Source organism: Sapajus apella, unplaced genomic scaffold (assembly GCF_009761245.1).
Source record: "Sapajus apella isolate SASKATOON/1434 unplaced genomic scaffold, GSC_monkey_1.0 scaffold124, whole genome shotgun sequence".
In the NCBI taxonomy this organism is placed as follows: Eukaryota; Metazoa; Chordata; class Mammalia; order Primates; family Cebidae; genus Sapajus; species Sapajus apella.
In genome coordinates, this window is record NW_022437064.1 from 102,120 (window position 1) to 130,013 (window position 27,894).

The 27,894-nt window shown below is 39.6% G+C and overlaps 3 protein-coding genes across 9 annotated transcripts in view; 2 read left to right on the forward strand and 1 right to left on the reverse strand.

Moving 5' to 3' along the window:
• Positions 1-22,114, forward strand: BDH2 (3-hydroxybutyrate dehydrogenase 2). 2 transcript variants are annotated; one of them, XM_032261594.1, is made up of 10 exons: positions 1-111; positions 3,921-4,012; positions 4,874-4,952; positions 7,665-7,761; positions 9,099-9,207; positions 14,183-14,243; positions 15,307-15,420; positions 18,652-18,710; positions 19,404-19,496; positions 21,826-22,114. In XM_032261594.1, the coding sequence occupies exons 2-10, from the start codon at positions 3,941-3,943 to the stop codon at positions 21,877-21,879; spliced, it is 738 nt and encodes a 245-aa protein (XP_032117485.1). In that variant the 5' UTR covers positions 1-111; positions 3,921-3,940; the 3' UTR covers positions 21,880-22,114. The 2 variants fall into 2 exon arrangements, with proteins under 2 accessions (XP_032117485.1, XP_032117486.1); XM_032261595.1 differs by having other exon boundaries at positions 10-111; positions 3,909-4,012; positions 21,826-22,109.
• LOC116538973 lies at positions 4,185-27,858 on the reverse strand. The gene is made up of 4 exons (XM_032261575.1): positions 27,809-27,858; positions 24,600-25,335; positions 19,272-19,418; positions 4,185-5,109 (listed from the first exon to the last, which is right to left on the reverse strand). Exons 1-2 carry the CDS (start codon positions 27,856-27,858, stop codon positions 24,609-24,611), a joined length of 777 nt encoding a protein of 258 aa, XP_032117466.1. The 3' UTR covers positions 4,185-5,109; positions 19,272-19,418; positions 24,600-24,608.
• SLC9B2 (solute carrier family 9 member B2) overlaps positions 22,541-27,894 on the forward strand; it is a 53,796-nt gene continuing 48,442 nt past the window's right edge. For 2 of the 6 annotated variants that reach the window (XM_032261586.1, XM_032261592.1), the window contains exon 1: positions 25,255-25,339. The gene's annotated coding sequence lies outside the window, so the exon portion shown is untranslated. The other 4 variants (XM_032261589.1, XM_032261588.1, XM_032261590.1 and 1 more) reach the window with 4 other exon arrangements.

A 27,894-nucleotide genomic window follows, 5' to 3' on the forward strand; every position in this document is an offset into this window, starting at 1 on the left:
GACTACAAATCCCAGCATGCATTACTAAGCACTTGACTTGCTTCCATACAAAGGTCTCAAGTTTGTTGCTCTCACCGGGTTCCGGAGAACGCCGTCAGCTCGCTGCTTAAAGTAAGATTTCCTAATGCTTTCGAAATGAAACTTTAGAAAGAGGAGAGGTTTGTTAGATGTTCTGTTCTGTACGTTGCCTGTTTCAAAATTAACCTGAGCAGTTAGATCAGTGTAAAGATGGGTTTTTAATGAGCTTGAAACTGTCGTATGTATGTCTAATAAAGTAGCCAAAGAAAAGAGGATTCTTACGGTATCCTAAGTGAACATTTTTCTTCCTGGCTCATGAAAACAATGAGTTCCTGAATATGCTCTGTTTGTGTCTCCACTAATCAAAAATCAACATTTTGATTCCAACTTTTGGACTAAGAAAGCCAACGTGTATGGTTTTCACATTGGATATGCTGAGAGTTGCCTTGTTTTACCAATTCAGGCCATGTTTGCACTCATTTTCTCAAAGAAATCTGTTTCAGTTTGAGATTATGGTTTATCAAATGTTAAGGCTTGGCCCCTAAAATCTGGTCCCAGAAAGACAGGAAGGCCAGCTAAGAGGAGGTTTTTCAAAGTGCGTAGAAAAGCTGCTCTGTGCTTCAACAATTGTTCTGGAAGTGCTTCTTTGGGTGTCAAAGATTTCTAGCAAAACCTTTGACTGGAAGGTTTACAGGGCCATACACCAAATATCACTAATGACAGTGTTGTAAAATAGCTTTTTGTACACCATGCTTAGGATCTAAGGAGGGTAAAGACAAAGCATATCTTTCTAAAGTATATTATTCCATGTTGAAAGCGAAAGTTTATCTTTTGTGTAAGAAAAAAGATAAAGCAAAAATTCAGTGTATCAAAATAGGTCAGGCACTGTTAATGCCCAGGTTTCCCATCGCCTAAAGAATGTGGACAAACTCAGAGGAAGTCAGTGGGTTGTAAGGTGATCTCTGGAGCCAGTTCTTACAAGATTGTGTTAGTCTGCCCCTCCAAGAAGCCAACTCCAAGGCAGAATTAAATGTGTGTGGATTTTATTAGGGGAGATGCTGGTGTGAGAGAGAATGAGGAGAGAACTAGGTGAGGCTGTGAGAGCCATCAGGCCTCGATGCAAGTCCACCTGTGAGGTAGGAAAAGGAGGAAGACGGGTTGAGTGGAAGCATCCCAGACAGCTGTGCAGTCAAGAGAGCTTCAGCTGGGTACTAAGGAGCTTCTCCAGCCAGTCATCCGTTGGGGAGGAGCTTTGTGTCTCCCAGAAATGGGGCTGCCTTAGTAACCATGCATGCTCAGGCATTGGCTTGTTACAGCCCCAAGAAGGAGGCCCCAGAACAAGCTCAGAGATGCAGCAGCAGCTGTGCCTCATTGTCCATTACTTCCTGGGGTGAGTGCCTCAGTATGTGAGGCACAGGCTCCTGGTGCCACAGTGGGGATTTAGAGGGGCCTGCAGAGCTGTGAGTACCATGAGACAATGCCATGAGATCTTCCCTTAGACCTGCAACAAGAAGGCCTAGGTTTGAATTCATAGCTGTGAAACACTGGGCAAACCACATTTCTTTGCAGTTAGCCCCACTGGCGATTAGGCCCTACCTCTCATCTCTGAAACACTTCTCCAATCCACCAATCTCTCCAGCCCTGCTATTTTCTCCAGCCCTGCAATTTCACCCATCTAGATAATCCTAGCACCCTCCTAATGCACCCCCTGCTCCTGCCCAGGTATATTCTCCACAGTGACCCTTCCAAAATATGAATCTGATTATGTTACGCCCTTTCCATAAATCCTTCAGTGGCTGTTGCCTATAGGGGTAACTTGCCCTTCACCATGTGGAACTTGGACCAAGTGTGGAGGTTTGAAATGGAAGAGCATATTGGGTATTAAAAAAAAAAGGTGGCTAAAGAAAAGGCTGAGACAGGTTCAAAGAGAAAGGACTAGATAATGTAAGCCCTCTAGGCTGGGCTAGCAACCTGTAAAAATTCAGGCAGGTAATGGAGCAGAGTGATTGTGTAGGCTACTTGTGCATGTACTGTAAGTTGGTTCATCAACACCATCCAACTCACTTTTCCCTGTTTTCCACTTTATCAAAGCTGGAAACAAAAGTCTCTTCAAAGTTCCTGAAGGAGCTCACTAAATTATTCTTTTTTTTTTTTTTTTTTTTTGGGGAAAGAATTTCGCTTTTGTTACCCAGGCTGGTGTGCAATGGCGCGATCTCGGCTCACCGCAACCTCCGCCTCCCAGGTTCAGGCAATTCTCCTGCCTCAGCCTCCTGAGTAGCTGGGATTACAGGCACGCACCACCATGCCCAGCTGATTTTTTGTATTTTTAGTAGAGACGGGGTTTCACCATGTTGACCAGGATGGTCTCGATCTCTTGACCTCGTGATCCACCCACCTCGGCCTCCCAAAGTGCTGGGATTACAGGCTTGAGCCACCAAGCATACTCAGCTTCCCAACCTCACTGCAGCTAAGAGTGGCCAAGTAGCATAGATCTGGCCAATGAACTGCAGGTCGGAATTTCTGAGAAGGTTTCCTTCATAGGTAGAAAGGTGAGGCCTCTCTGAAAGCCTTTTGGCTTTTGCTACTCCCTTTCTTTTTGTCTGAAATGTGGCTATGATGCCTTGGACAAAGCAGCCACTTCGTGAGTTTGTATGAGGTCAGAGGCACACACTAATGACAGAGCCCAGCAAGAGAGGGAGCCTGTGTCCCTGAAGACAGGCTGGTTTGATGGTCATTTGACTCTTCACCTCCAGCCTCACCACTAACCATTCCTCTCACCTTGTGATCTACAATCCAAGCACTGGTGAAATATCTCAGGCACATCACATTGCCCCTGTGTCAGTTTTTCTCAATCTTTTAGAAATTGCTGATTATGCCTATTAATGCATTAATACTGTATGCTTAAACTTTAAAAAAGAATCAGCAGCATTGTGGGCTGGACTGTTCCCGTAGCAAAAGAGTCAGGAAGTCTAAGTTTAATTCTGGCTTTCCCATTGACTGGCTCTGACATTGGGCATGTTTCAGCAGCTTCCTCATCTGCAAAATGGGAGTATTAGATGTGATTTGATCTTTCCATCCTTTTTGTTCAATGAATATCTGAGGCCAACTATGAAATTTTTTCAAGAGAAAAGGAAAGACCATAAGCAATTGATAGTGCAAACCTCAACAAAAGTTTACGGAAGAGAAATCAAGAAGCAGCCCTGAGTAGTAAGGACACAAACAATTCCATAGCACTGTGTGCAGGGGTGGCGGGGAGAATGATGGTGGTAGTGAGTACTCTCAACACCAGAGGCTGTCCTCTCCAGGTACTGAAGGAAGGGTGAGGTAGGCTAAATTCCAGTGTCTGGGCTGGGTGCAGTGGCTCATGCCTATAATCCCAGCACTTTGGAAGGCCCAGGTGGGTGGATTGCCTGAGGTCAGGAGTTCGAGTCTGGTCAACATGGTGAAACCCCATCTCTACTAAAAATACAGAAATTGGCTGGGCGTGGTGGCTGGCACCTGTAATCCCAGCTACTCAGGAGGCCGAGGCAGGAGACTTGCTTGAACCTGGGAGGCAGAGGTTGCAGTGAGCCGAGATGGCACTGTTATACTCCAGCCTGGGGCCTGGGTGCAAAGAGCAAAACTCCGTCTCAAAACAAAACAAAAAAGTCCACTGTCTCTCATCAGTCACCACTTCAGTGGGTTGTGCTAAATGTGTCTGATATACAATGCTAGGTATTAAAATAAGCATTCTGGGAGAATTCAGATGATGCAACTACTTGCACAGAGGCACTGTCTTTAAGTTCCTGAAGGAGCTCACTAAATTATTCTTAAAGGAGCATAATGAACTATTCATTCTAGATGTTACTGCCTGCACAAGACCATGTTCTACAGTATAACCCATTAAACACACATATCTTTAGATTAAAACACAGGTTCCGTTATGGGTCGACTTGATGGGAAAGTCATCATCCTGACGGCCGCTGCTCAGGGGATTGGCCAAGCAGCTGCCATAGTAAGTTGCTCTCTTTGTTGTCTGCTTACTAATTCTTGACGTATTTAATTATGTGGACTGTTGCCATAGCTGTTTACTTCTGCTCTGCATTTTTTGTTTTTTACTTTTGTGCTTCTGTTGTCTTAAGTTATAAAAATAAAGAAATAGGTCACTATTCCTAACCCCAGGCAGATGAAGGAATGAATTCTTCATGTTTATTACATGACATTACTTACAAATTTTGACTCTGAGAAATTTCTCTACTTCACTTTCTCTGCTTCATAATAAATTTGCTACAGAGGGCCAACAGGGTTACATAGCTTTCTGAAATTATGTCAATTTAGATATATGACTATAGAATTATAAGACAGGTTTCCTTTGTCTTTTGATTTATATCAATTTCTGTTACACTGTATACACCACTTGAGTTAACAGTGCACCTTAAGTATAATGGTAGGATATGATTTGACATCTATGAAAGCACTAGCATACTCTTAATAGGAAAAATGTTGAAATATTCCATTTTTCTCTTATTATTTGGAGTTTAGAAACTCAAACTCAGAAATGGTATACAGTCTCATTACAGAAGAGCAGTATTTTGAGAGTACTAAAACAGCTGTCATTTTTTAAAATGTTATTTTGTTTGACATTACTTAAAGGGACTGAGATGACAAACACAATGTATGTCACATTGTTCTAATTAATGATGAAAGTAATAACACTGGAGAGGGGGTAAGACTAGACAGTTTGAAATTCTAGCTATCTTATAGGGAAAACAACAATGAAAATAAGATAAAGGAGAAAAAGACCACATGATGTTCCATTCATCAGCACAGTTTATTCAAGTAAACAAAGGATTTATTTGTACTTTGTGTCTACTAGGCTTTTGCAAGAGAAGGTGCCAAAGTCATAGCCACAGACATTAATGAGTCCAAACTTCAGGAACTGGAAAAGTACCCGGGTAAGCAACTCAGCAGCTTGGACTTGGGATTCAGTGTCTGCAAGGTATTATAAAGCAATGGCACTCCCATGTTCAAAGAAAATTCCTTAGCTATTCACCTCCACTGTCCTGCTTCTTAGATTCTCACACTCTGAGATGAAATCTATATTCTGTGAACCTGTAGACAAAAATCTGTGTACTTACATGCATAAAAAAATTTGAAGACAAATACTTAAAATTCTTTATTTATCCAACACATTGAGGGATTCCATTCCTAATTACAAACTTACATGTCAAAATATACTAGTTATTAGTTTTGATAACTTTTCACTTCTGTGCCCTTCTCCTCCAGGATAGCCCTGTCCAATAGTAACACAATGTGAGCCGCATGTATAATTTTAAAGTTTATAGTATCCACATTAAAAAGAAACAAGTGAAAATTAATAATATATTTTATTTAATCCAGTATATCTAAAATATTATCTCAACATGTACTCAAGATAAAAAAATTAATGGAATATTTTATTTTTCTTACTAAATATTTTATTTAAACAATTAGAAGTTTCTTACAAACTTCAATCACTAATTTTCTCTTCTTTGCAGCTTTTCTCTTAATTTTCTCTTCTTTGAGGTATAATTGAGAAATAAAAATTGCATATATTCAACATGATGTTTTCATATATGTTGTGAAATACCCTGTGAAATGATTATCACAGTCAAGCTAATTAACATATCCAATACCTCATTTAGTTACCTCTGTGTGTGTGTGCTAAGACTACCTAGGATCTATTCTCTTAGCAAATTTCAAGTATGCATTATTATTAACTATAGTCACTGTGCTGTACATTAAGTCTTATAACTGCAAGAGTGTACCCTTTGAGCAACATCTCAATATTTTCATACTAAATCCTTAAAATCCATGTGTATTTTACACTTGCAGCACATTGCATTTCAGACTAGCTATTTTTCAAGAGCTCGATAGCCACATGTGGCTGGTAGCTACCATACTGGACACAGCTCAGCCCTAAAATCACACATCATCATGAGAAAACCTAAGAGATACCTCGATTATTAGGTGTGCACCACCACTTCCTCACCCCACTGAACCAAACTCCAACATCAAATGATTTTAATTATAGTTTGCCCAAAGAAATCAGAACAGAGAACTTATTTGAAAGTTAACCCCTCCAGCAAAATAGAACAGGTTACATAATTAAACAGAAATTAGTTCCTTGAATTAGTTAATTGAATTGAAATATGTTGAATTATAATTCCAACAAGTCAAAGTAAAGAGACTACACTGGGAAAGCACAAAGATGAGGAAGTATTTTTGAAATAAAATTTCAGTCTTCCCTTTCGTTTTTTTTTTTTTTTGAGACGGAGGTTCGCTCTTGTTGCCCAGGCTGGAGTCCAGTGGTGCAATCTCCGCTCATCGAAGCCTCTGCCTCCTGGGTTCAAGCAATTCTTCTGCCTCAGCCTCCCGAGTTGTTGGGATTACAGGCATGCACCACCACACCCAACTAATTTTGGTATTTTTAGTAGAGATGGGGTTTCTCCATGTTGGTCAGGCTGGTCTCAAACTCCCAATCTTAGTTGATCTGCCCACCTCAGCCTCCCAAAGTGCTGGGATTATAGGGATGAGCCACTGCACCTGGCTTTCAGTCTTCCCTTTCTTTATTCATCTTTTCTTTCTATATTCCCCCAAAATAAAATTAACCATATATATATTATTTATAGTATAAATTATAAATCATAGTATATTATGTGTATTATATATAATACATAATTGTTTATGTGTTAATAATGATGCATATATTTCTAATGTATGTGATATGTATTATAAATTATAAATAGATAATATATGTTTATTATATGCAAATATATATTATAGTATGTAAACTATATATTATACATTATAATGATATATTATGCATATACATATTATACATATATAATATACATGTGCATATTAATACATTATGTTATAAATTATATATTATGCACATTATAAATAATGTGTATATATTTATAATGATGACTGCTGCTTTTGTTAGACACTGTTCAGAGTTTCTCAGTAACTAGTATGGTGTATATCTCTCAGGTTCCTGCCATGCTAAATCTCTCATGTCTAGCCTTCAAGTGTGTCATTCATTCTTCTGATCCCCTCTTTGCTTCTCCTTGCATTTTACTCCAGAAATACATGTATTTGACTGGATACCTTTGACTAACAGAAAATAAATAATGAAAATGACATAAAGGGGAAGCTCACAAATAGAAACAATCTTTTATTCCACAATCCCTGCTCTTCCCCACCCCTCACTCAGACAAAATTCAGCATTACTGTATAGGAACCATCAACCCAGTCTCTGGCAGGGGAAGGATGGGCTCAGATGAACCCACTTTTAGTAATTACTGCTGGCTTACTGAGAAACATCTAATGTTCATCAGTCATACTTCACTATAAAGCCATTACTCAGAAAGGACCCTTATTATTCAATATGGAAAATGTACAGAGAGGAAGGAAGAGGGATGGCTGAGTTACTGGAGGAGTCAAGATGGGGCTTTATGTTTACTAATGAGATTCTGAAGATTCTTAAGACCCCAGTAAGAAGGTCAGCAATCTATGAAGCCTAACTGGATAGATATTGTAGTCTTCACACTTCATACTTCAAAAGAGATAAACCTTCAAGGCTAAACAGTTTTAGGAATAGTGCCTTTTGTTTTATTTTTCAGGTATTCAAACTCGTGTCCTCGATGTCACAAAGAAGAAACAAATTGATCAGTTTGCCAATGAAATTGAGAGACTTGATGTTCTCTTTAATGTTGCTGGGTAATTCGTAACTTTTTAATTTCACTTTTCTTACAGAAACTTTTCTATGACTTTCATCCAAATAATTTTGAAAATATGGCAAAATCATTTGTTGTGAACCATGACATATTTCTTGGGACATATGGGTAGATTTTACACAGCATTTTCATGATACATAAGATTCAGCAGGTAAGACAGCCTTAGAGTTTGACATGATTTGGGGCAAATGAAGTCTACTCAAAACAGCTGGTACTGATACAAAGCTGTATTTTGTGTTATAATGTATGGAAGTTAAATTAAAGCAATAATTTCTGATGATCTATTTTATAAATAGTCCATCCTCATATAAGAATATACTCAGAAACATGAAACCAATAGTTAGCAAAGTTAGTTTTTGAGCATCTATTAAATTTTCAGCCATGTAGGGGATGTAGAAATATACTATGTGGTTCCTGCTGTCATGAAACTGACATTCTGATTGAACTGGCAGAACTGTGGTACATGGAAGTCACAGCCAATAATATTTTATAATTAATTACATAATTTGGGTCCAGAGGACCAAATCAATAAAGGTCTCAGTGTTTAGGAAGCTTCCCTCAGAAAGTATAACTTGAAAAATAATGAAGGCTACTTTAAGGGTTTGTTTTGTTTTGCCTTAATGTCGCTCATACAACAAGCAAACATCTCTCAGTATGTTAACGTTATGACACTAGCAATATCACTTTGCTGCTGAGATGTTGAGACACTTGTTTTCCTTGAGATTTTGATTTCCCTTGACAGTTCTAAATCTGTGCCACCTGAGGGCACTGTTGCTCTTGAAATAGGAATCATAGGAATCAAATAGACAAATAGCGCAGATGTTTCCTCTCTTTTTTTTTTTTTTTTTTTTTTTTTTGAGACAGGATTTGCCTCTGTCCCCCAGGCTGGAGTGCAGTGGAATGATCATGGCTCACTGCACCCTGAAACTCCTGGGCTCAAGTAATCTTCCTGCCTCAGTCTTCAAGGTAACTGAGATTGCAGGTGTGTGCTACCATGCCCAGCCCTGTTCTCCTTTATTTGTTGTTTGTTTTTAATGGCATTGATGTTTTCAACACAATTAGTATAAAGTTTCTTATGATCGGTGACCGTATTCTTGTTTGGAAAACAAGAAGGATCTTGTTTTCAGATGACATTTCTAGCTTAAGTTGTTGGGATTCTTACCAATATGACATACTAAGCAATAATGTTTGAATTGTTTAAAATCTTGATAAGGAAAGAGGCAGTGGTCTAAGTCATGAAGTGATAACAGAAATAATCAGCAAATGGAACAGAAAAATTTTAATGGCAATGATTCCCCCATTGTTTAATCACGCGTCTAGTTTTGTCCATCATGGAACTGTCCTGGATTGTGAGGAGAAAGACTGGGACTTCTCGATGAATCTCAATGTGCGCAGCATGTACCTGATGATCAAGGCATTCCTTCCTAAAGTAAGACCACCACCACCACCACCAGGCTAAGCACCACATTAGGTCTCCATACTGGGCACACAGAAAGGATCCTCACATGTGCTGAAGAATGATAATAACTAACATAATGATTAACATGCATGGAACATTTATATCAAGGCATTTCACATAAATTAATCTATTTAACCTTCCAGTTCATCTACTCAAGGAATATTTATCAAGCACTTTCCACATGCCAGGCTCCATTCTAGGCACAGAAGACACATGAGTGAACTAAAGTGCCTTCTATAAGGCAGGTGCCATTATTGGGGGTGTGATGGGACAATTAGTAATCAAACAGACACAGAATATGTAGCATGGTTGTTAAGTATAATGAAGAGAAAGGAGGTAGGATATCAATGAGGCCCCTCTGGACTCTACTGCAAAGATGAAACTGTCATAGCAGTCCAAAAGAAGTGAGAGAGCTGATCATTCAGGTGTCATGGGAGAGGATTCCAGGCAGAGGTACCAGCAGGGAGGCACACAGGACTAGAATGATCCTAAGAGGTAGGTACTGTTATCTCATCCATTGTTCAGAAGATGAAACTGAGTTTAGGCAGCTTGCTCAAGGTTACACAACTAGCATGTGGTTAGAACCAAGATTTGAAGCCTAGAAGTTGAGCCTCTTCATGAATTTCCGTCTAGGCTCACACTGTCGAGATGGATGTACCCCATTGCTTTTCTCTACCCTGAAGCTTCTTCCTTCGCTCTTGTTTTGATCTGAGCCACAGTGGTAATGGGCAGGTGAGGGACAGTGTGTGCTCAAGAGAGCATTCCTCCTGGGCCTGCTTCCCTTGAATTCTCAAGCCTTCACACAATGCATCAGTGTTTTAAATTTTATTTCGTAAACAAGCATTAAGTACCTCTTGGTATAAATCACTATATAAGGTGTGCTAGGGGAATATAAATATGAGTAACATACATCCCTGACTTCAATTGAGATTATAAACCAATAGTAGCAGACAGCACAGGCAGAGACAATGAAAGGGGTTGACCGAGTACAGAGCCAGCTCAAATGAAGGTTGTAAATTGAACTTAGTGAAATGCAGAAGAACCACTTTTCCCTTCCATCCCAACTGGATTCAATGTCCTGTCCACATCAGGGCAGGAGAAGAGCTTTGTTAATGACACAGCAGGGCTGATACTCTGCTCTGAATATTCAACCTAATGTCAAGAAGGGTCCAGATGAATATTAACAGGAAAATTAGAGAAATTAGTAAACTTAGTAATGAAGGAACTTTTAAAAAATCTACCTGTTTAATGCCTAGAAGGGATCTTTGGGTGGGTCCACAGAATGTTGAACTAGCAAATTTTTAAACAAATTGTTTTTTTTTTTTAATGTAAGTTGCTTTTTTAGCATCTTTGGAGTTTATGAGAATCTATATTATTTGGAACACGAATGTATTTTTGAAGACGGATCCTTTGCATAGGTTATAGGGGTAGAGCAGAGACTACGGTATAGGAGGAAAGCTTAGGTCATAGTGGGTAAGACTGTTGCACATGCATGAGACTCATTTGTAAAACCAGGCTCTAAATTTTAGTAAAGGAAGTAGGTATGGGGTACAGTGGTTCTGAAATGCAAAATTTTGTTAATTTTTAAAATACACAAACATTAACTTGCAAACTAGTGAGTTTGCTTGTGATTTACGTCTTAACAATGATCCATATGAGGCAAAATCACAGATTTGTTTAAAAAAAAAATCTCAAGAATTGTTGATGGCAGGGATATGGTATTAGAAGGTTCCAGTGCCATTTGTTTAAAGTGACCCTGACAAAACTGAATCCTGGTCTGGGACTCCATCATCAAAAGTCCTTAGGTACAGTCTGAGCCCTGCCCCTAATTAGTCATGTGTCATAGAGATGGCACTTGCACCCTCCCAGTACATATTTCTTTTAGCTAAAAAATGAGGATAATAGATTATACAATCACTTCCAGCCATATTATCTAGGAGCCTCTGTAACACTAACTATGATGCACATATCCCAGGTTAGAACTTTCCAGGGGAAGCCAGGATTTGGAGTCTAGGCAGATCTGGAAGGTCAGCTGGTCAGAACATAGGAACACTCATAGGAAATTTTTGTTCATGGGTAGATACACAGGAAAGCATTCCAAGACTGGAAGATCAATCAAAAGGCAGAGGACAAGTTGAAAATACTTTAAGACGAGGTAAATGCAGAATCCAGGCTCCACCAGAAGAGAAGGTCCATTAGGGTAAAGATTTGGGGATATCTTTGTTATTTGGGTTGGTTTGTTTGCTTGCTTTCCCCCCGCCCCTTGCTGTATCTTAGAAGAGTCTGTAGCATATAGAGGTGCTCAGCAAACATTTGTCAAATGAATAAATGAATCAAGGTTGTTAGTCAAGCTGGACCACTGGAGACCTAAGTAGTCAGTTCCACCTTAGGGGCTAAGCCCTGGTGAATGGAGACAGAAGGGCTGGGTCAGAGTAGGACTAACTAGATACAGCTCGAGGAACTCTTGAGTGGTATTTTAAGCTTCTGGGAGATCAATCCTAGAGAGCAGTACTATGTACCAGGCACTTCACTTTATAGTCATGCCTGCCAGAGAGGGCGATTGCCTGAGGAGCCGGGGAGAGCCTGACACCATGAGGACAGCTTCTGACCTGGACTGGGAAGGCAGCATGGGAACAGGCACAGACTATGGGCTCTAGAAGAAGCAGAGGGCCTTGGCTGAGCTTGGCTGAATGGATAGGGCAAGTGTTAGGGGCAGCACTAATATCTCTTAGATGGCTTTATTCTAAGGTTTTGCCTGAGATAATATGGCATTTCTCTAGAAGACTAGGGATTGAACCTACTTAATAACCCATCTTTATGTATTAAATTGGGGTATATGTATTCTGTATGTATTTTACATGGGGTATACTATTTGCTAAATTGGATAAGAAAGAACAATTTTAAGGCTTACTTTTCAACACCATTACACTTGACCAACATTCCTGATCCTTTTTATGAGAACCCCATTTCATTATGGTCCTCTTTATTATGTAAAACACACAATTGAGTTAAACATTATTTTTTCACCTGCTGTCTTCCTTAACTTGGTTGGGGTACAGTCAGCCTCTCCCTGTATCCACTTAGCCCATTCAGCAAGTGCCTTGGGATTATTTTAGATTCTGCTTTTAGGGGCAATTAGTAGCTAAATCTCAAAGCAAAATCAGAATATCCTAAGGAATCAGATCATGTTGGCCACACTGGTCCTAGATCCATTCAATCATTCACTTTCCCCTTTCCTACACCTCTTTTTCTAAAAGCTACTAAGGAAATTCATCCCAACAGAAGTCATTTTTTTCTCTAGACCCTTTACACTGCCATTGAGACTTCCACATACATGTAATAATTAGTAAAGTTTGAAAACATTTTTAAATTCGTAAGTTTTCTTTATTATTTATTTAGGTCTGGGACAGGACCCAGCAATCTGTGTTTTAAACTAGCACTTCAGGAGATTCTGATTCATCAACGTTTATTGATTGCCTATTGTGTACACTGTCCAGGAGGACAAAACAGCCACAGACCCTCATCTTAATAAATTCACATTTTAGTGGAGGAATTCTGAAGAACGTGTTCTTAAGAAATACTGCCCTAAATTGGTGAGGCCCACCCTCCCTGCAGCAACCATCTACCAGGTCCTGCCCATCCTGCCTCTGCCCTCTCCTCCTCAGCTACTCATGACATTTCTGCAGCTCCACTTCTAGCACTTTTTCCCTGAATCAGCTTCCAGTGATCTCTGGGCACCAGAGTAATCTTTGTCATCCCAAGTCTGAACATGCCACTCCTCCTCGGTTTTTTTTTTTTTTAATTATTGCATTTTTGGTTTTGGGGTACATGTGAAGAACATGCAAGATTGTTGCATAGGTACACAGATGGCAGTGTGATTTGCTGCCTTCCTCCCCATCACCTATATCTGGCATTTCTCCCCATGCTATCTCTGCCCAACTCCCCACCCCCCACTGTCCCTCCCCTATTTCCCCCCAACAGACCCCAGTGTGTGATGCTCCCCTCCCTGTGTCCATGTGTTCCCATTGTTGAACACCTGCCAGTGAGTGAGAACATGCAATGTTTGATTTTCTGTTCTTGTGTCAGTTTGCTGAGAATGATGGTTTCCAGGTTCATCCATGTCCCTACAAAGGACACAAAGTCACTGTATTGCCTTCAGGGTAAAACTCAGGTTCTAAATTCAGCCCTTGTTGACCTCTGCAGCCTCATTAGTTCCATGCCCTGCATTCCAGCCAGACCCAGCCCCTCCTCCCAGTTCCTGACAGAACCTTTATGCCTGTGTACCCACTCCTCAAAACATCCATTTATTATTTTTTCTGACTAATACTCTAGTGTTCAAAATCAGCCCATATCCTTCCTCTTCAGGAGGTCTCCTCTGAGTGTTGCCCAGCCTGAATTGCTCCCTTCCTGCCCTTACCCTGCTGTTAGATCTCTGTGGAGGTCTTTGCTGTCGCTGGATGTGGGTTATGTCAGCCACTCTAACCAGACTGGTTGCCTCCTGTAGGCAGTGACTATGTTGCTTATCATTGAATCTCCTGGACCTAGCAAAATACCTGGCCTCAGTTGTTGCTCAAAAAAATATGTGTTGAATGGAGTAAGTTTCCCAACATCAGTAACACACAGTAACAATTAACATTTATTCACATTTCATTTAACTCAGCATTCATTCGTAGTCTTGCTGACATTCTTGTACCATGGGAAGGTGGTAATCCCCCTGGGAAATGCCAGTGAGTGCAGTCACATTGCCATCATTTCCCAGCAATAGTTGATGAGGTGTTTTGAGTTCACTGTTAAGACTCCTTAATAGTGCTTAATGTGACTAGCTAATACAGTAATTAAATTTGTTCTGCAAACTCTAAGAAAATGCCAATCTTTTTAAAAGGCAGTACTTTAGCCCACAAAGTGGATTTTTTTTTTTTTTTTAATGTCTGTTTTGTTTTGGCAGATGCTTGCTCAGAAATCTGGCAATATCATCAACATGTCTTCTGTGGCTTCCAGCATCAAAGGTGAGTCTGTCTCCTTCCGAGGCCCCCGATGCTCATATATGCACATCATTAAGAGTGATGCGTTTGGGAACAGGTCATAGCCGAGATCATAATTTCAAATTATTGAAATAATTTCAAAACTGCTTTTTTCAAAATTGATATTAAGTTCCATAACCATTAATCTAATTTACCACTGGCATAACATCTAGTTATTCTAGATGTTATGCCAGTGGTAAAATTAGATTAAAATGTAGGGTTTTTTTGGGTTTTTTTTTTTTTTTTTCCTTTCCTTTTATTCTTTCTAATAGATTTGGAAATGAATATCAGACTGCGAGAAGGAACCATTTAACATTTAATTCATTTAAAATGGTATACTGAGCACCAGTATGTGCTCTGCCCCCAAAAGAATTCACAGTCCAAAACCAGGAGCAAGGCAGCAAACATCATCTTCCCCAGTGTGATGATATATGATAGAGGTTTGAACAAAACACTGTCACAATACAGGGAAATAACTGCTGTGAGTGTGTGGAATGCTTCACATAGACAGCTGATCTGAGCCATTAGCGAGAAGTCAAGTTGAAGGACAAGGACAGCAGTGCAAAATGTGGATTGTGTCATAATCTGGCAGAGTTGGATCTGTGAGTTTAAAATGAAATAGTTACTGCTGAGATAACATTTCTTTTCTTTGCAAGGATACACGTAGTAAGCATGCACAAGAGAGGAGTGTAAAGAAGTGCCTAGGCCTCCTGTTTAATTATTTTGCTTTGTTCTTAATCTTTATTTTCTTTTGGAATCTGCCTAAGAGTTATAGCAACTGATGGTGAGAAACTAAAACTGGTCCCAATGTTAAATAAGTGCAGCATTTGAATTAAGTCTCAATTAAGTTGTCCCTATACTGATATTATTTCCCTAGATCCAGAAACTGACTCTATTAAAGGAAAAAATCTGATACCAATTTTTTTAAAAAGGAGGAATGTGGGAGAAAGCATGAAAATGGCTAATGGGAAAACTTATTTGTGTTACCTCTCTAAAGGAAAATATATTTTTTATTTTTTCAATTGTTGAACCTTTCCTCCACCCTCAGGAGTTGTGAACAGATGTGTGTACAGCACAACCAAGGCAGCCGTGATAGGCCTCACAAAGTCTGTGGCTGCAGACTTCATCCAGCAGGGCATCAGGTGCAACTGTGTGTGCCCCGGTGAGTAAGGCACTGCAGGGCTGGGAACTTGGCGTTTCTGACACTGTTTGCCACCATGAAAGATATCTACAAAAGTTTGTTTACTATATGTTATATTGTACTCTGAGGAAAAAAAAGGGAGTTGAGGCTGGGCTTATTAAGATAACAGTAGAGTTGTAAGTTGAGAAGGAGATCCTAAGTCATTGGGAACAAGCCACAGCTGCAAAAGGCTTACATGCTACTCATGTGTTGGACAATTCAGAATCAAGTAGCTAAGAGGCATAGTTGGCCAGACTTGCTGTTGGGAAGCAGACCAGAGTTGACCTTTGCAGGGTAAAGATATCAAAGGAAAGATGAAAATAGACCATGCTCGGTCGGGTACAGTGGCTCACGCCTTCAGTGCCAACACTTTGGGAGGCTGAGGCAGGTGGATCACTAGGTCAAGAGATCGAGACCATTCTGGCCAACATGAAACCCCGTCTCTACTAAAGATACTGGAATTGGCTGGACATGGTGGCGCATGCCTGTAGTCCCAGCTACTCGGGAGGCTGAAGCAGGAGAACTGCTTGAACCAGGGAGTCGGAGGTTGCAGTGAGCCGAAATCGTGCCACTGCACTCCAGCCTGGCAACAGAGTGAGATGTCATCTCAAAAAAAAAAAAAAAAAAAAAAGAAAGAAAGAAAAGAAAACAGACCATGCTCAAAGGACAGCAGGAAAAAGTAAGGGGAGCCTCCCAAAACACAAGGATCCACTAAAATCACTTGAACCACTGGGGTGGCCTATAAATAAAAAGGAGGCATTAACCTTCCTTTATGCTATAGAAAGAGGGTCAGCAAACCACAGCCTATGGGACACATCTGGGTCACCACCTGTTTTGTAAGCAAAGTTTTATTGAAACACTTCCACAGCCAATTTGCCTATGTATTGCCTATAGCTGTTTTCATGCTATAATGGCAGAGTTTAGTATAATAGTGGCAACAAAGAAAATGACTCTCAAAGCCATAAATATTTGCTACTGCCTCTTTAACAAGAAAGGTGTGCTGATCCCTCATACAAGGGAAAGAAGAAAAGCAGAACTTTCTTATCTTAATAAATGCGGCTATGTCTCATTTTCTCAATAACTGTAGATGTGTTTATTAAATTGATAGCCACTTTTACCTGGTTCTACCAATCTAAAATGAACATAGGGTATCTAATAAGGATATTAATGTTCTTTAAAAAGAAATTAACTATTGCATATCCAGGATCAAGATTTCCCTCAGTTGTGTACACTTGATATGAGACAGGGAGTGTGAAAGGGAAACATTTCAATACAACCTGGGAACCTTTCATACCTGAAGGGCATGCCACAATTTAGGGAAGGAGTTCACAGAGAGAATTGTGTTGTTTAGAAAGTCTCACAGGAGATTTTGATTGAATCTTCATTTGAAACCCACAGACTCAAAGAGGGAAAACCAAACATCTCCCAAGCTACAGAATTTCAGTGATTGAGATGATGTTTTATTTTAATCTTGGTACGGAAATGTAAACACAGATCACACTAAGGAAAAGAATAATACATGAGAGGTCATTTCAATGGGTTTTGAGGTACACCCTGGTGATGCTTGAGTCTAGCTATTCTTGGTGCCATTTACCCAGTGGAAAGAATGGTAAAATGATTTGGAAAATGTGGTTGTGTCAGCGACTGGACTTATCAGAAGATTGGAAAATATGTTATCAAACTCTTTGGAACAAGGAACTAGCTGTGACTCAGCAAACCAATCACAGAAGAAAACTTGAGGAGGACTGAGTATGTCTCAGATGGTGCTGATGGTTGTATAGTCAGAAATCTCCAGCCAGACTTGTGTAGACCCTGGCATAGTATGTCTGTGCCATGGACACAGCTGAACCCAGTGACACTGGAGTCCTCTAAAGGCATGGGCTTGCTCTACAGTTTTTATTTAATAGCCATTAATACCAGTCAAATGAAGACATGATGTTCATTTACCTCAGAGGGAGAAAGCTGTTAAAGCTGTAAGGATTTCGAGGAGATTGTTAGGGAAAGCGTGAGGTGCACACTGGTCATAAAACTGTGGACTTTAAGGAAGCTACTGAGGGAAGTGAGGAAAATATTATTGAAAATTAGATAAAAGGGGATCTTTGTCATACAGTTTCAGAAAATATATCAACACTGTTGCCTGTAGTGTGAAGGAAGGTAGAAGATGTTACTGATGAACTGGGTGATGTAGCTAAGGCGATTTCTACCCAGAGTCTTGAAAGTGCTGCCTGCTTATAGTAAAAGGTGACAAGAGACAGATAACGTAAATAGGGGGTTCCAAAAAGGAGCTAGGCTTTCTGATTTTGAGCTTCACGAGAAAAAATAGCAAATGATGCTAAAATTAAGAAATGTTTTATGAGCAAAGATCAAATCCATTGCACTCTCAGGAACGTGATCTAAGGATGAAGTATAACTGTAAAACCATTTGTTGCAACCTCGGAAGGATCACATCATTTGCCAGAGTACTGTTTAGTGTGAAAAAACGGCCTCTAAAGAGAATGTACCGTTTATATGAGTTAATAAAAAAGTCTGGGGAACTTGCTCTAGGAGACCAAAAACTAAGTGGAATTTTAAATTTTTAGTGTTTTCTTTTTTAAAGTAAAATAAATTTAGAATATATTCAATTATAGTTTTGATTAAAAACTTGAAACAGTGGTTAAAAGTAGGAATTTGAAACAATGAAAATAGGCAAGGTGATGAGAAAAATTTAGTGCCACGTGAATTACCAAGGACTATGGCAGCCATGGGATTGTCCCCAAAGATCCCACAGTGAACTTGACAGCAGAGAATGGTTTTGAGATCATTGAGTCAAACTGGATCCTTAAGCTGGCAAAGTGCTTGTATGATTTTATCTACATCTAAGGGTTACTGTGAGAATTACTGAGATAATATATATATGAAAATATTTAAAATCCATAAAACATTATATAAATGCAATGTGACTGAAACTGAAATATATGTCCTTGAGAATGCTGGGTGATTCACCAGAGTCCCTACAAAGAATCATAGTCTGTTTTTAAAATCAAAGAAATGTTATTGAAGAAGTTATAAGTCTATTAAATAAGAGGCCTCAGGCAGTCAGATGTGAAGTTGCCATTTTAAGTCAAGGAGAAGAACCTCACTGATTGTTTTATCATATGGAAAGGAAGCTTTTAGTTATCAATTTCTTTTTCAGTTTAAGCGAGTAACCAAGCTGAATATCCCCCTTTGATTTAGGAACGGTTGATACCCCATCTCTACAAGAAAGAATACAAGCCAGAGGAAATCCTGAAGAGGTATATCTAGCATTTAAAATGTGTTTAAACCTTTGGTTAATAAATGCCCTCTTCCATACCTATAGCAGACAAATTCATAGAGACAGAAAGTGAAATGGTAGTCACCAGGGGCTTGGAAGGAGGGAAAGGAGTAGTTAATGCTTAGTGAGCAGAGAGGTTCTGTTTTTCAAGATGAAAAGAGCTCTGCTTGGGAAGCTGAGGCTGGGGTGCTTGAGCCCAGGAGTTTGAGGTACAACAGCGAGCTATGATCACAGCACTGCACTCCAGACTGGGTAACAAAGCAAGACTCTCTAAGAAAAAAAAATTAATAAAAATAAAATAAGAGTTCTGGAGACAGACAACGGTGATCGTGACACAACAGTGTGAATGTACTTAATGACAGTGAACTGTACACTTAAAATGGTTAAGATAGTAAATTTTATGTTATGTATACTTTACCGTAACCTTCAAACATGAAAAAAATAATGCCCTCATCTTTAATGTTAGCTTTCTGATCTGTCACAGTATCTGTGGGTTTTAGTATAACACAAATAATTTGAGTAACTTTGGGAAAAGACTCACCATAACCCTAGTTGATTATTCATCAAGGCAGCAAACCAGTGGATTCTCTTGCCTTTGACTCTTTGGAGAAGATGCAGGTGAGCACATGCAGCTGCTCACGTGACTGATGTCTGATATGGTCTCTGGTCACAGGCACGGAATGATTTCCTGAAGAGACAGAAGACAGGAAGATTTGCAACGGCAGAAGAAATAGCCATGCTCTGTGTGTATTTGGCTTCTGATGAAGTAAGCACTATTCTTTCCAAGGAGTTCATTATCTTCAATCACATTTGGCCACAATTTGCTCATCAAAATAATACCATTTTAGAGAGTTTATGGCATATATATGCTAAGATGCTACATTTTTAAGATAGGGATAAATTCTCATTTAATTTGCTCGAAGAAAGACCACTTTGATTTGAGCCACTAACTCCTTCTCACTCAGCTTTACCATAACATCTTGAAGCAAACAAAATGGAGGACTAAAAAAATGAAAGTGCTCAATTTTCTAAGAGACAGTTCCTTTCAAAAATTATAATTGGGGAAACCCTGATTAAATGTAAGTCAAACAAATGAACCTCTAGGATTATAAGAGCTTTAAGTGAAATGGGGAGAGGATTAAGCAGATTTGTGTTCAGTGGACACAGAATTGGTGTGTGGTGTTTTAGTTTTACTTGGGACTTGTTTGGGAGAATTCCACTGGCTCTCTTTTCTCTATTAATTCTTACCTGTGGCTGGGCGCGGTGGCTCATGCTTTGAATCCCAGCACTTTGGGAAGTCGAGGCAGGCAGATCACCTGAGGTCAGGAGTTTGAGACCAGTCTGGCCAACATGGCGAAACTCTATCTCTACTAAAAATACAAAATAACCAGGTGTGGTGGCGGGCGCCTGTAATCCCAGCTACTCTTGAGGCTGAAGCAAGAGAATCGCTTGACCCTGGGAGGCAGAGGTTGCAGTGAGCTGAGATCCTGCCATTGCACTCCAGCCTGGGTGACAGAGCGAGACTCTGTCTCAAAATAAATAAAACAAAATTTTTTTAAATTATTATTTGTTCGTCATCGTGTATGGAAATTTCTAATTTAACCTCTTCCATTTTGCATCTGTTTAAGTTTTTTCCTTAATGGCTATTGTATACTTTTAAATGGCTTAAGATGAAAGCAAAAATGATGTTTATAAGGTATAGAGCACAAGAACATCCTCCTCTGTTTTACGTCTTTGAATACTATATAAACAAGGAACTATAATGTGTGAGAAGGGGGAAGGAAAGGGGACTAGTTGGGAGTGAGGAGGGAACAACTGATAGCTCCTCTTCCCAGTAACTTGGTGCACACCAGGTTGTTGACGAATGTGACAGATACAGGGGTTGAAATGTTTCCGTGACAGCACAGTTTCTTCTCAGAACTTCTCCCAACTATTAACAACAATTGTTAATAGCTGGAGAAATTAATAGACAAATGTTTAATGGAGAAGTAAATGAGCCTTTGTGATTTCTCGAAATCCATATCTTCAGAAAAGCTCATTTGATTTGGGTACTGCTGATAAGCTAAATTACTGCTGATAAGCTTAGTTAGCCAGAGCTTAGGTTACAAAATATTTGGAAGAATTCTGGCTTAAAATGTGCTACAAAAGTAACTTTGGCTTTTTAGAGGTGTCCAGAGGAGTTTATATGTATAACAGAGCTTGCCTTTTAAAAGAAATTGGGGGAGCTGGAGGCATTTATTTGGTAAAGTGCCTAACAACTCCCTAGTTCACCTACTGAATATTACCAACTTTTATATATTGAACTCTTAAAGTTTCTCTATTTATTATGATTGTCCTTACTTCCTCTTCCATTGTTTCGGGCTTTAGATGAGTTTAGAACTGATTGAGTCTTTATTATCCATTTTAAGTTAAAGGATTTTAAAGCTCCTACCAAAAAGATCACTTCAGCCTTAACTTTTAGAAAATGAATAATTTATGGGAATAAACCAGTAATTATTTTTTAAATTCTTTAGTTTTATAAAGATTTGTATGTCTGAAACTAATATAGAATATTTGTATCGCTTAATAGATTATAGTTATTCATGTAAATTTTTAAAACATTTAGTATGCTTCAGCTCTTGGAATTATCTACTTATATTGACTAACTAAATATATGCTGTCTTTTTTTAAAAAACTGGTCATTAATATGACCATTTTATGACTGATACACATGTTCAAAAGTTTATTAGTGGCATAAAATTTAGCTAGTTTTCAATAGTTCTGAGTTTTAAAATGAAAATGTGCATTTAGCCTATATCCTAATTGGGAAATGGCTATATATCACCATTCCTTAATTTTGGGATTCTGAGACCGAACACCTCACAGTGACATACGCTTAGGCACCAGCCAGAAGCCATTTAGTTCCAGATCACAGAACTCAGCAGTTCTGAATCAACCAAACTTTAATTTGGATTTCCCTGAATGAAGTGTTCAAGCGAGGTGTCCTGTTAGGACAAGAGTAAATTGTGTAGTTATCCTAGTCATAGGAAAATTTGAAAATACAGCCTGTATCAAACCTGGTTAATTGTTTTGTCTCCTTGTGTTTATCACTGCAGTCTGCTTATGTAACTGGTAACCCTGTCATCATTGACGGAGGCTGGAGCTTGTGATTTCAGGATTTCTGTGGTGGGAAGGAAGGCAGCCCCTTCCTGTCTGCAGTGAATCTGGTTATGAAGAAAACTCGCCAATCATCTCTTTCCTATTAATGACATGTTAATGAAAATAAGCCCTTTTTAATAATGTCACTGTTTGCAAGAGTCTGATTTTTTAAGTGTATTAATACCTTTGTAATCTCTTCTAAAGTCACTGTAAGGAAATGAAATAAAAGTGTTGAACTCATTGCGAGAGAATAGTTTTTAAAATAAACCTCAATTTGTAAGAATCTGTCATAGTCACTTTGGGCTGCTACAAAAAATTACCATAGACTGAGTGTCATAGACAAGAAACATTTCTTTTTCAGTCTGGAGACTAGGAAGTGCAAGATAATGTGTGAGCAGATATGGTATCTGGTTAGGGCCCACTTCCTGGTTTGCAGATGGTGATCTTCTTGCTACATCCTCACATAGCAAGAGCAGAGAAGAAAGGCAAACTCTTATGTGTCTTTTTAAAAGGACACTAATCGTGTTCATGAGGGCATTACCCGTATGACCGGATTACCTCCCAAAGGCCCGCTTCCTAATGTATCATATTGGGGTTTAGGATTTCAACACATGACTTTGGATGATACAAACAGCCAATTGCAGCATATAGAATTAAAATGTAAATATGAAGAAAAAAGGGTTTTTTGTTTTTTGCTTCTTTTAAGGAAGAAGATAGTAATTTCAGAACTAGGAGAGCTCATGCCTGTAATTCCTGCACTTTGGGAGACCAAGGCAGGAGGATCACTTGCTGCCAAGAGTTCAAGACCAGCCTGGTTAACATAGGGAGGATTGCTGAGGCAGGAAGTATCATGTCACTGCACTCCAGGGTAACAGAGCAAGACCCTGTAGCTAAATAATAATTCCACTTTATTCTATTTTTCATTGTTCAAATATTTTTATATAATTCTGCATTGTTCTGTATGTAGATCCTAATGTTAAAATTTTACACCATCATAAATGAACAGTAAAGGTAGGAAGGAGTTTGGCTTCAATAACTTATAGTAAAAGGAGTAAAGGAGTTCTAAATTGTCAATCTGTTACATTATGAAAAATAATTCAGGGTTTATACTTAATGGATGTCATCCCTTATTAAATACTATTTTCTCAGTCTAAACAATCTTTATTAAAATAACCAATGATACATGACATGGGCCTAAGAAATATATAGTTAGCTAACTGACAATATTTCAGTTTGAGGGATTTCTATTTTAGATTAAGTACAGATTTCTTCATCAAACTCCAGAGTAACAGACAAGAGGTCATAAAATTTGGACATAGTCTCTGGATAAACAAATGTAAATTTATAAATCATGTAACAGGAAACATGAAATTAAAGAAAATAAATTTTCAAGAAAAAGTTTATGGATAATAATTCTATAACATTGTCAGGGCAAAGTCTTTTCATTTTAATTTAAGGGTTTTATGTTTGTTTTTTACTTGTTGCAGCCTCAAAGAACCAAATGGTATGATGAACACTGAGATAATAAATGTGCAGTTACTCTTAGCTGTTTTTCCTAAAAGTTTAATATTAACAAGGAAAATTTTGAAATGGACAATGAAAAGACAACACTTTATGTATGAGTAAGAATATCATGCCGTTGATAAAAGGTAGGTTAAAATTCACACAAAAGGATATTTTAACTAGCATTCCGAAAGAGTCCATTGATTATAAGAATATCTCTGTGCTTTTGGACCAGGCATTACATACTGAATTATGGATAACTGTGGTTTGTGACCTAGACCAAGTCACCCAATTTATCTTGGATTTTAGTTTTCTGGTTTGTGAAATTAAGGAGTTAAGCTAAATCACCTGGGTGTCTTTTTGTGTATCATAATCAAAATGCTGTAACTTCTCTACTGAATTCTAGACACTGACTCTTTCAGATATGCTATGAAATACTTTATGCTGTGAGTAGGTATACATGTATAATATATGTATAGCTGTGAACAAATTAATTCTAAAAAATGTACAATGCATTCTACAAAATGGGCTCCAACATTAACAAATGCTCTAAGTTAGTCTTTTTTGGAGCTGACCATAAACTGTAAAACATGTTTATAAATACTATCAGCAATAAAAACGAAGTAAAATCTAGCCAAAAAATTCAATGTTCCCCGAAGTCATGTTAATCAAATCAGGTGATATATTAATGAAGGACTTAAGACTAAAAGGAAAAATATATGTCATTCCTGTGGTAAGAGGAAGCTGAATGCCACTAGAAATTTTTGCAAGCTTTAGGAGAGGAAGAGTTCAGTTTAGGAAAACAATCGTTTCAGATGATCTGAAGGGTATTGGATGGAACCTAGGTTCATCACAAAAGAGGACGTGAGAGACAAGAATGAATGCTTTCTGTCTGGTGGAGAAATTTGAGGATAGTCTCCCTTGCCTGAAAAGCGGTGATTAAAATTGGCACTTGCTTACAGGAGTGAAAAACAGGTAAGGGGTGCGCGCGTCTACACACACAGAAGAGGAAATACGGAGAAAAGGAAGACACAAATATGAAATAACAGTTAAATAGAATCACACTGGAGGTGTTAATCGATAAAGGGCGGGGGGGGCGCAGAACAAGTCTTTCATCTCGCCATTTAATTGGTCACCTTAAGAAGGAATCCTATCTTCCCACCGCAACTGAGAAGACACTTCCAAAAAAAAGCACAGCTCACAGGTGGAGTACTGATATACAACTTACAGGTTGGTTTCAGCAACGATAAGCAATTGGCTGCCCCGCTTGCGCCGCGGAGTCCCAGGGAGCCTGCGCTGCGCTCCTCGCGCCGGGTCTGATCATCTCCGGGAAGATTCGGCGCCTGGGTCCGCGCTCCCTGGGTAAGCTTTCCCGGAAGCTTCCCCGGGAGCGCGCTGGTCCCGGCAGCAGCAGCCCGCGGACCCGCCCAGTGAGGATAAGCAGATGAAAGGCCACGCGGTGCGGCTCCGAGGCCCTAGGATGTGGGCCCGTGGTTGGCATGGCGCCACCTGCCCGCTGCCCGACCTGAAACCCGGTGGAGGGCACACGGGGCGACCGCTGCGGGCCCCAGACCAACCCGGGCTTGCTCCAGATCCTGTACGGGCGCCGACGGGTCGGACCTTCCTGCGCTGACTCGCCCCGAGGGTGTGCGCGAAAGGCACGCCCGCCTATACGCGGTGCCGCGCCCGGGAGCCGTTTATCTGCAATCCTCGCTGCCTCACGGCTCAGCTTGGAACGATGCGCAAACCGGGAACCCCAGCGCTCGGGTGGCAAGACCAGGCTCCGCTGCCTTCCTGACAGCCTGTTTCCTAATCCGACTGAGCCTGGTCGACTCCGCTGGAGACTGCCAAGTGGGAGGCCCCGAGACACTAAGGGTAAAAATAAACCCAGCGCCCGCGGTGGAGACCCTGTAGGCCTGCTGGTTTGGGGACGAGAGCAAGGGCCAGCCTTTTCTGTTTGTTCACTCGGCAACGTGACGCGCGCGTGTGTTTACTCTTGTCAGGTGTTGGCGTGGGTTTTTCTTGCTTGCTTTTATTTTAGTTCTCAGATTAACCAGAGGGTCTTGCCTTTGTGGACTAGGTTAGCATTCTTGAGGTGCTAAGAATCATCAAATGCTATTGACTGGAGAAGATAACCTTAAGACAACAATAGCTGCTTTAAGAGATAAAGTAAAAAATCTCAGTAGCTCAACGTAGTTCAGGCTTATTTTTCGTTCATGTTAAGTCCATTCACGTGTTCAGCTGGTGGCCTTCTACTCAATGATTCAGGAACCGAAACTCCTTTTATATTATGGTTTTGCCATCCCCTAAGACCTTGGAGTGCTTAGTTTCCAGGCAACGGACAGAAAAAGAGAAGCTATGTAGAGGATTGCATGAAGATTGTTTCTTATGGCCGAGGACTGGAAATAACATACTCTTTATGCCCGCATCCCATTGGCCAAACTTCAGTCACATGCCACACCGACCTGCAAGGGAGACTGGAAATGTACTGTAGGCCCAGGCAGGAGAGGAAACAAATTTGGTAAACACATATCAGTCTCTGATCACCCCCCCTTAAAGGACAGACTGCCTCGTAGTCATCTTTGTTACTCTTGTGCTTAACGCACCACAGAAACTTGTTAAGGCTTTGGGAGGCCGAGGTGGGCATATCACCTGAGGTCAGGAGTTCGAGACCAGCCTGGCCAACATGGTGAAACCCCATCTCTACTAAAAATGTAAACATTAGCTGGACATGGTGGCGCACGCTCATAATCCCGGCTATTCTAGAGGCTGAGGCAGGAGAAACAGTTGAACCCAGGAGGCAGAGGTTGCAGTGAACCGAGATCACTCCACTGCACTCCAGCCTGGGTGACAGAGTGATACTCCGTCTCAAAAAAGAAAAGAAAATGAAACTTCTTAAGGGATAGAGTTGTTATTGCATGTGTCTTAAGTTGAAACTTAACCATATTTCATTACGATTGCTTAGGAATCATTTATCATTCTCTGACTAGATTGCGAGATCTAAATATAGGAACTATGTAAAACTGTTCACTTCTGAATCCTCAGCTCAAGGACTAGGACATAACAAGGGCATAATAGCTCTTGTTTGTTGAATGAATGAATGAATCCTCAGAGAGGAAAATGAGGGAGTTTGTCAATATTGGAGTTAGAAATACTGAGAAAGTGACATTTGAGTTAGATTTTGAATTTCTTCGAGTAGAAAAAGCAAGAAATGAAACTCCAGGCAGCAGTGGTAGTAATATTTTGTTGTTATTTTGTTTCATGAGTAGAAATTTGGAAAACAACGAAATGTTTGTAAGTCCAACTTTTCTTCATTCAGTATTCAAATATTACAATTTAACTTCAGGGTAGAGGAGGGGAAATATATAATCTTACAATCCAAATAATTTCTGTTCACTAAAAGAATGACAGTGAAAACCTTGGCACTAATTTTTAACTTTCTAAAATGTTACTTTCTGGACATTTTTGAGAAATTTCAACACAAAGGCAGTGCTCTGATCATTCATCCTCTGTGATGATTTTGTACTATATCAAGAAGGTAGAGAGGTAGAAGCTAGAGTTTATAAGCCGGAGGTTCCTCATTAATCCTCTTCATCAGGGCTCCTCCGGGATGGTTCTACAGCAAGATCACCTATTGTATTGGTTAGGATGCTTTTGGCTGCAAATAACAGCATATTCAGCCAAAAATCCGTTCAAAAATACTAATTTACTTTTCTCATACACGAAGATGTTTGAAGGTAGGTGGGTCAAGGGTTTGTTCAGTAGCTCAATAATATCTGGGCTCTAGGTTGCTTTCTGTGTTTGGCTAATCTTGCCTTTTCTTCATGCGTAAATGTTGGCTGCTGGAATTGTCCCAAGAAACCCATCTATAACCCCAACTTCCCTTGCCTCTTCACCTGGTCATTTAAAAACAAAAAGAGGGGAGAATTTTCCTCTTCTCTTTCTGTCTTTATTAAGAAGGAAAATCTTATCTAATGTGCCCCAATAGTCTTGCCTACAAATTCCAATGGCAAGAAATGAATCATGTTCAGTCCTTAATCAATAAGTGGCAATAAGGAATGGTGTTACAGGGATTTATTTAGACAAGTCCTGATTTATCCCAAGGGCTGGGGAAGGGATCCACTGGCCTACCTGAACACTTGTCATTTAGACAGTCAATAATTCATGTCTGTCCCACTTGGGGTAGATTCAGACTTTGTAGATTCTGATTTTAGTGGGCCTAGAAACAATATTTTAAACTTTTAATAAATACATTTCCCTTTGGTGAGGAGAGAGAATAGAAAGGATGAAAGCAAGTAATGGATCCCTTCTTATGTAGGGGCAATTTCCATGTATTCATATCTCATTATATAGTGTTTTGCTTCATGAGTCAATGAGATTACACTCAAAACAGTGATTGTTTTCCTTTGGTAACTTGGCCCCATGTATTTGACTCACCTAAGGCTTTCAGATAAGGTAGTCTCATTCAGGGAAACATTGTTAGTCATTTTGGTAATTAATTGTCAAAGAAAATTTTAAGCCCT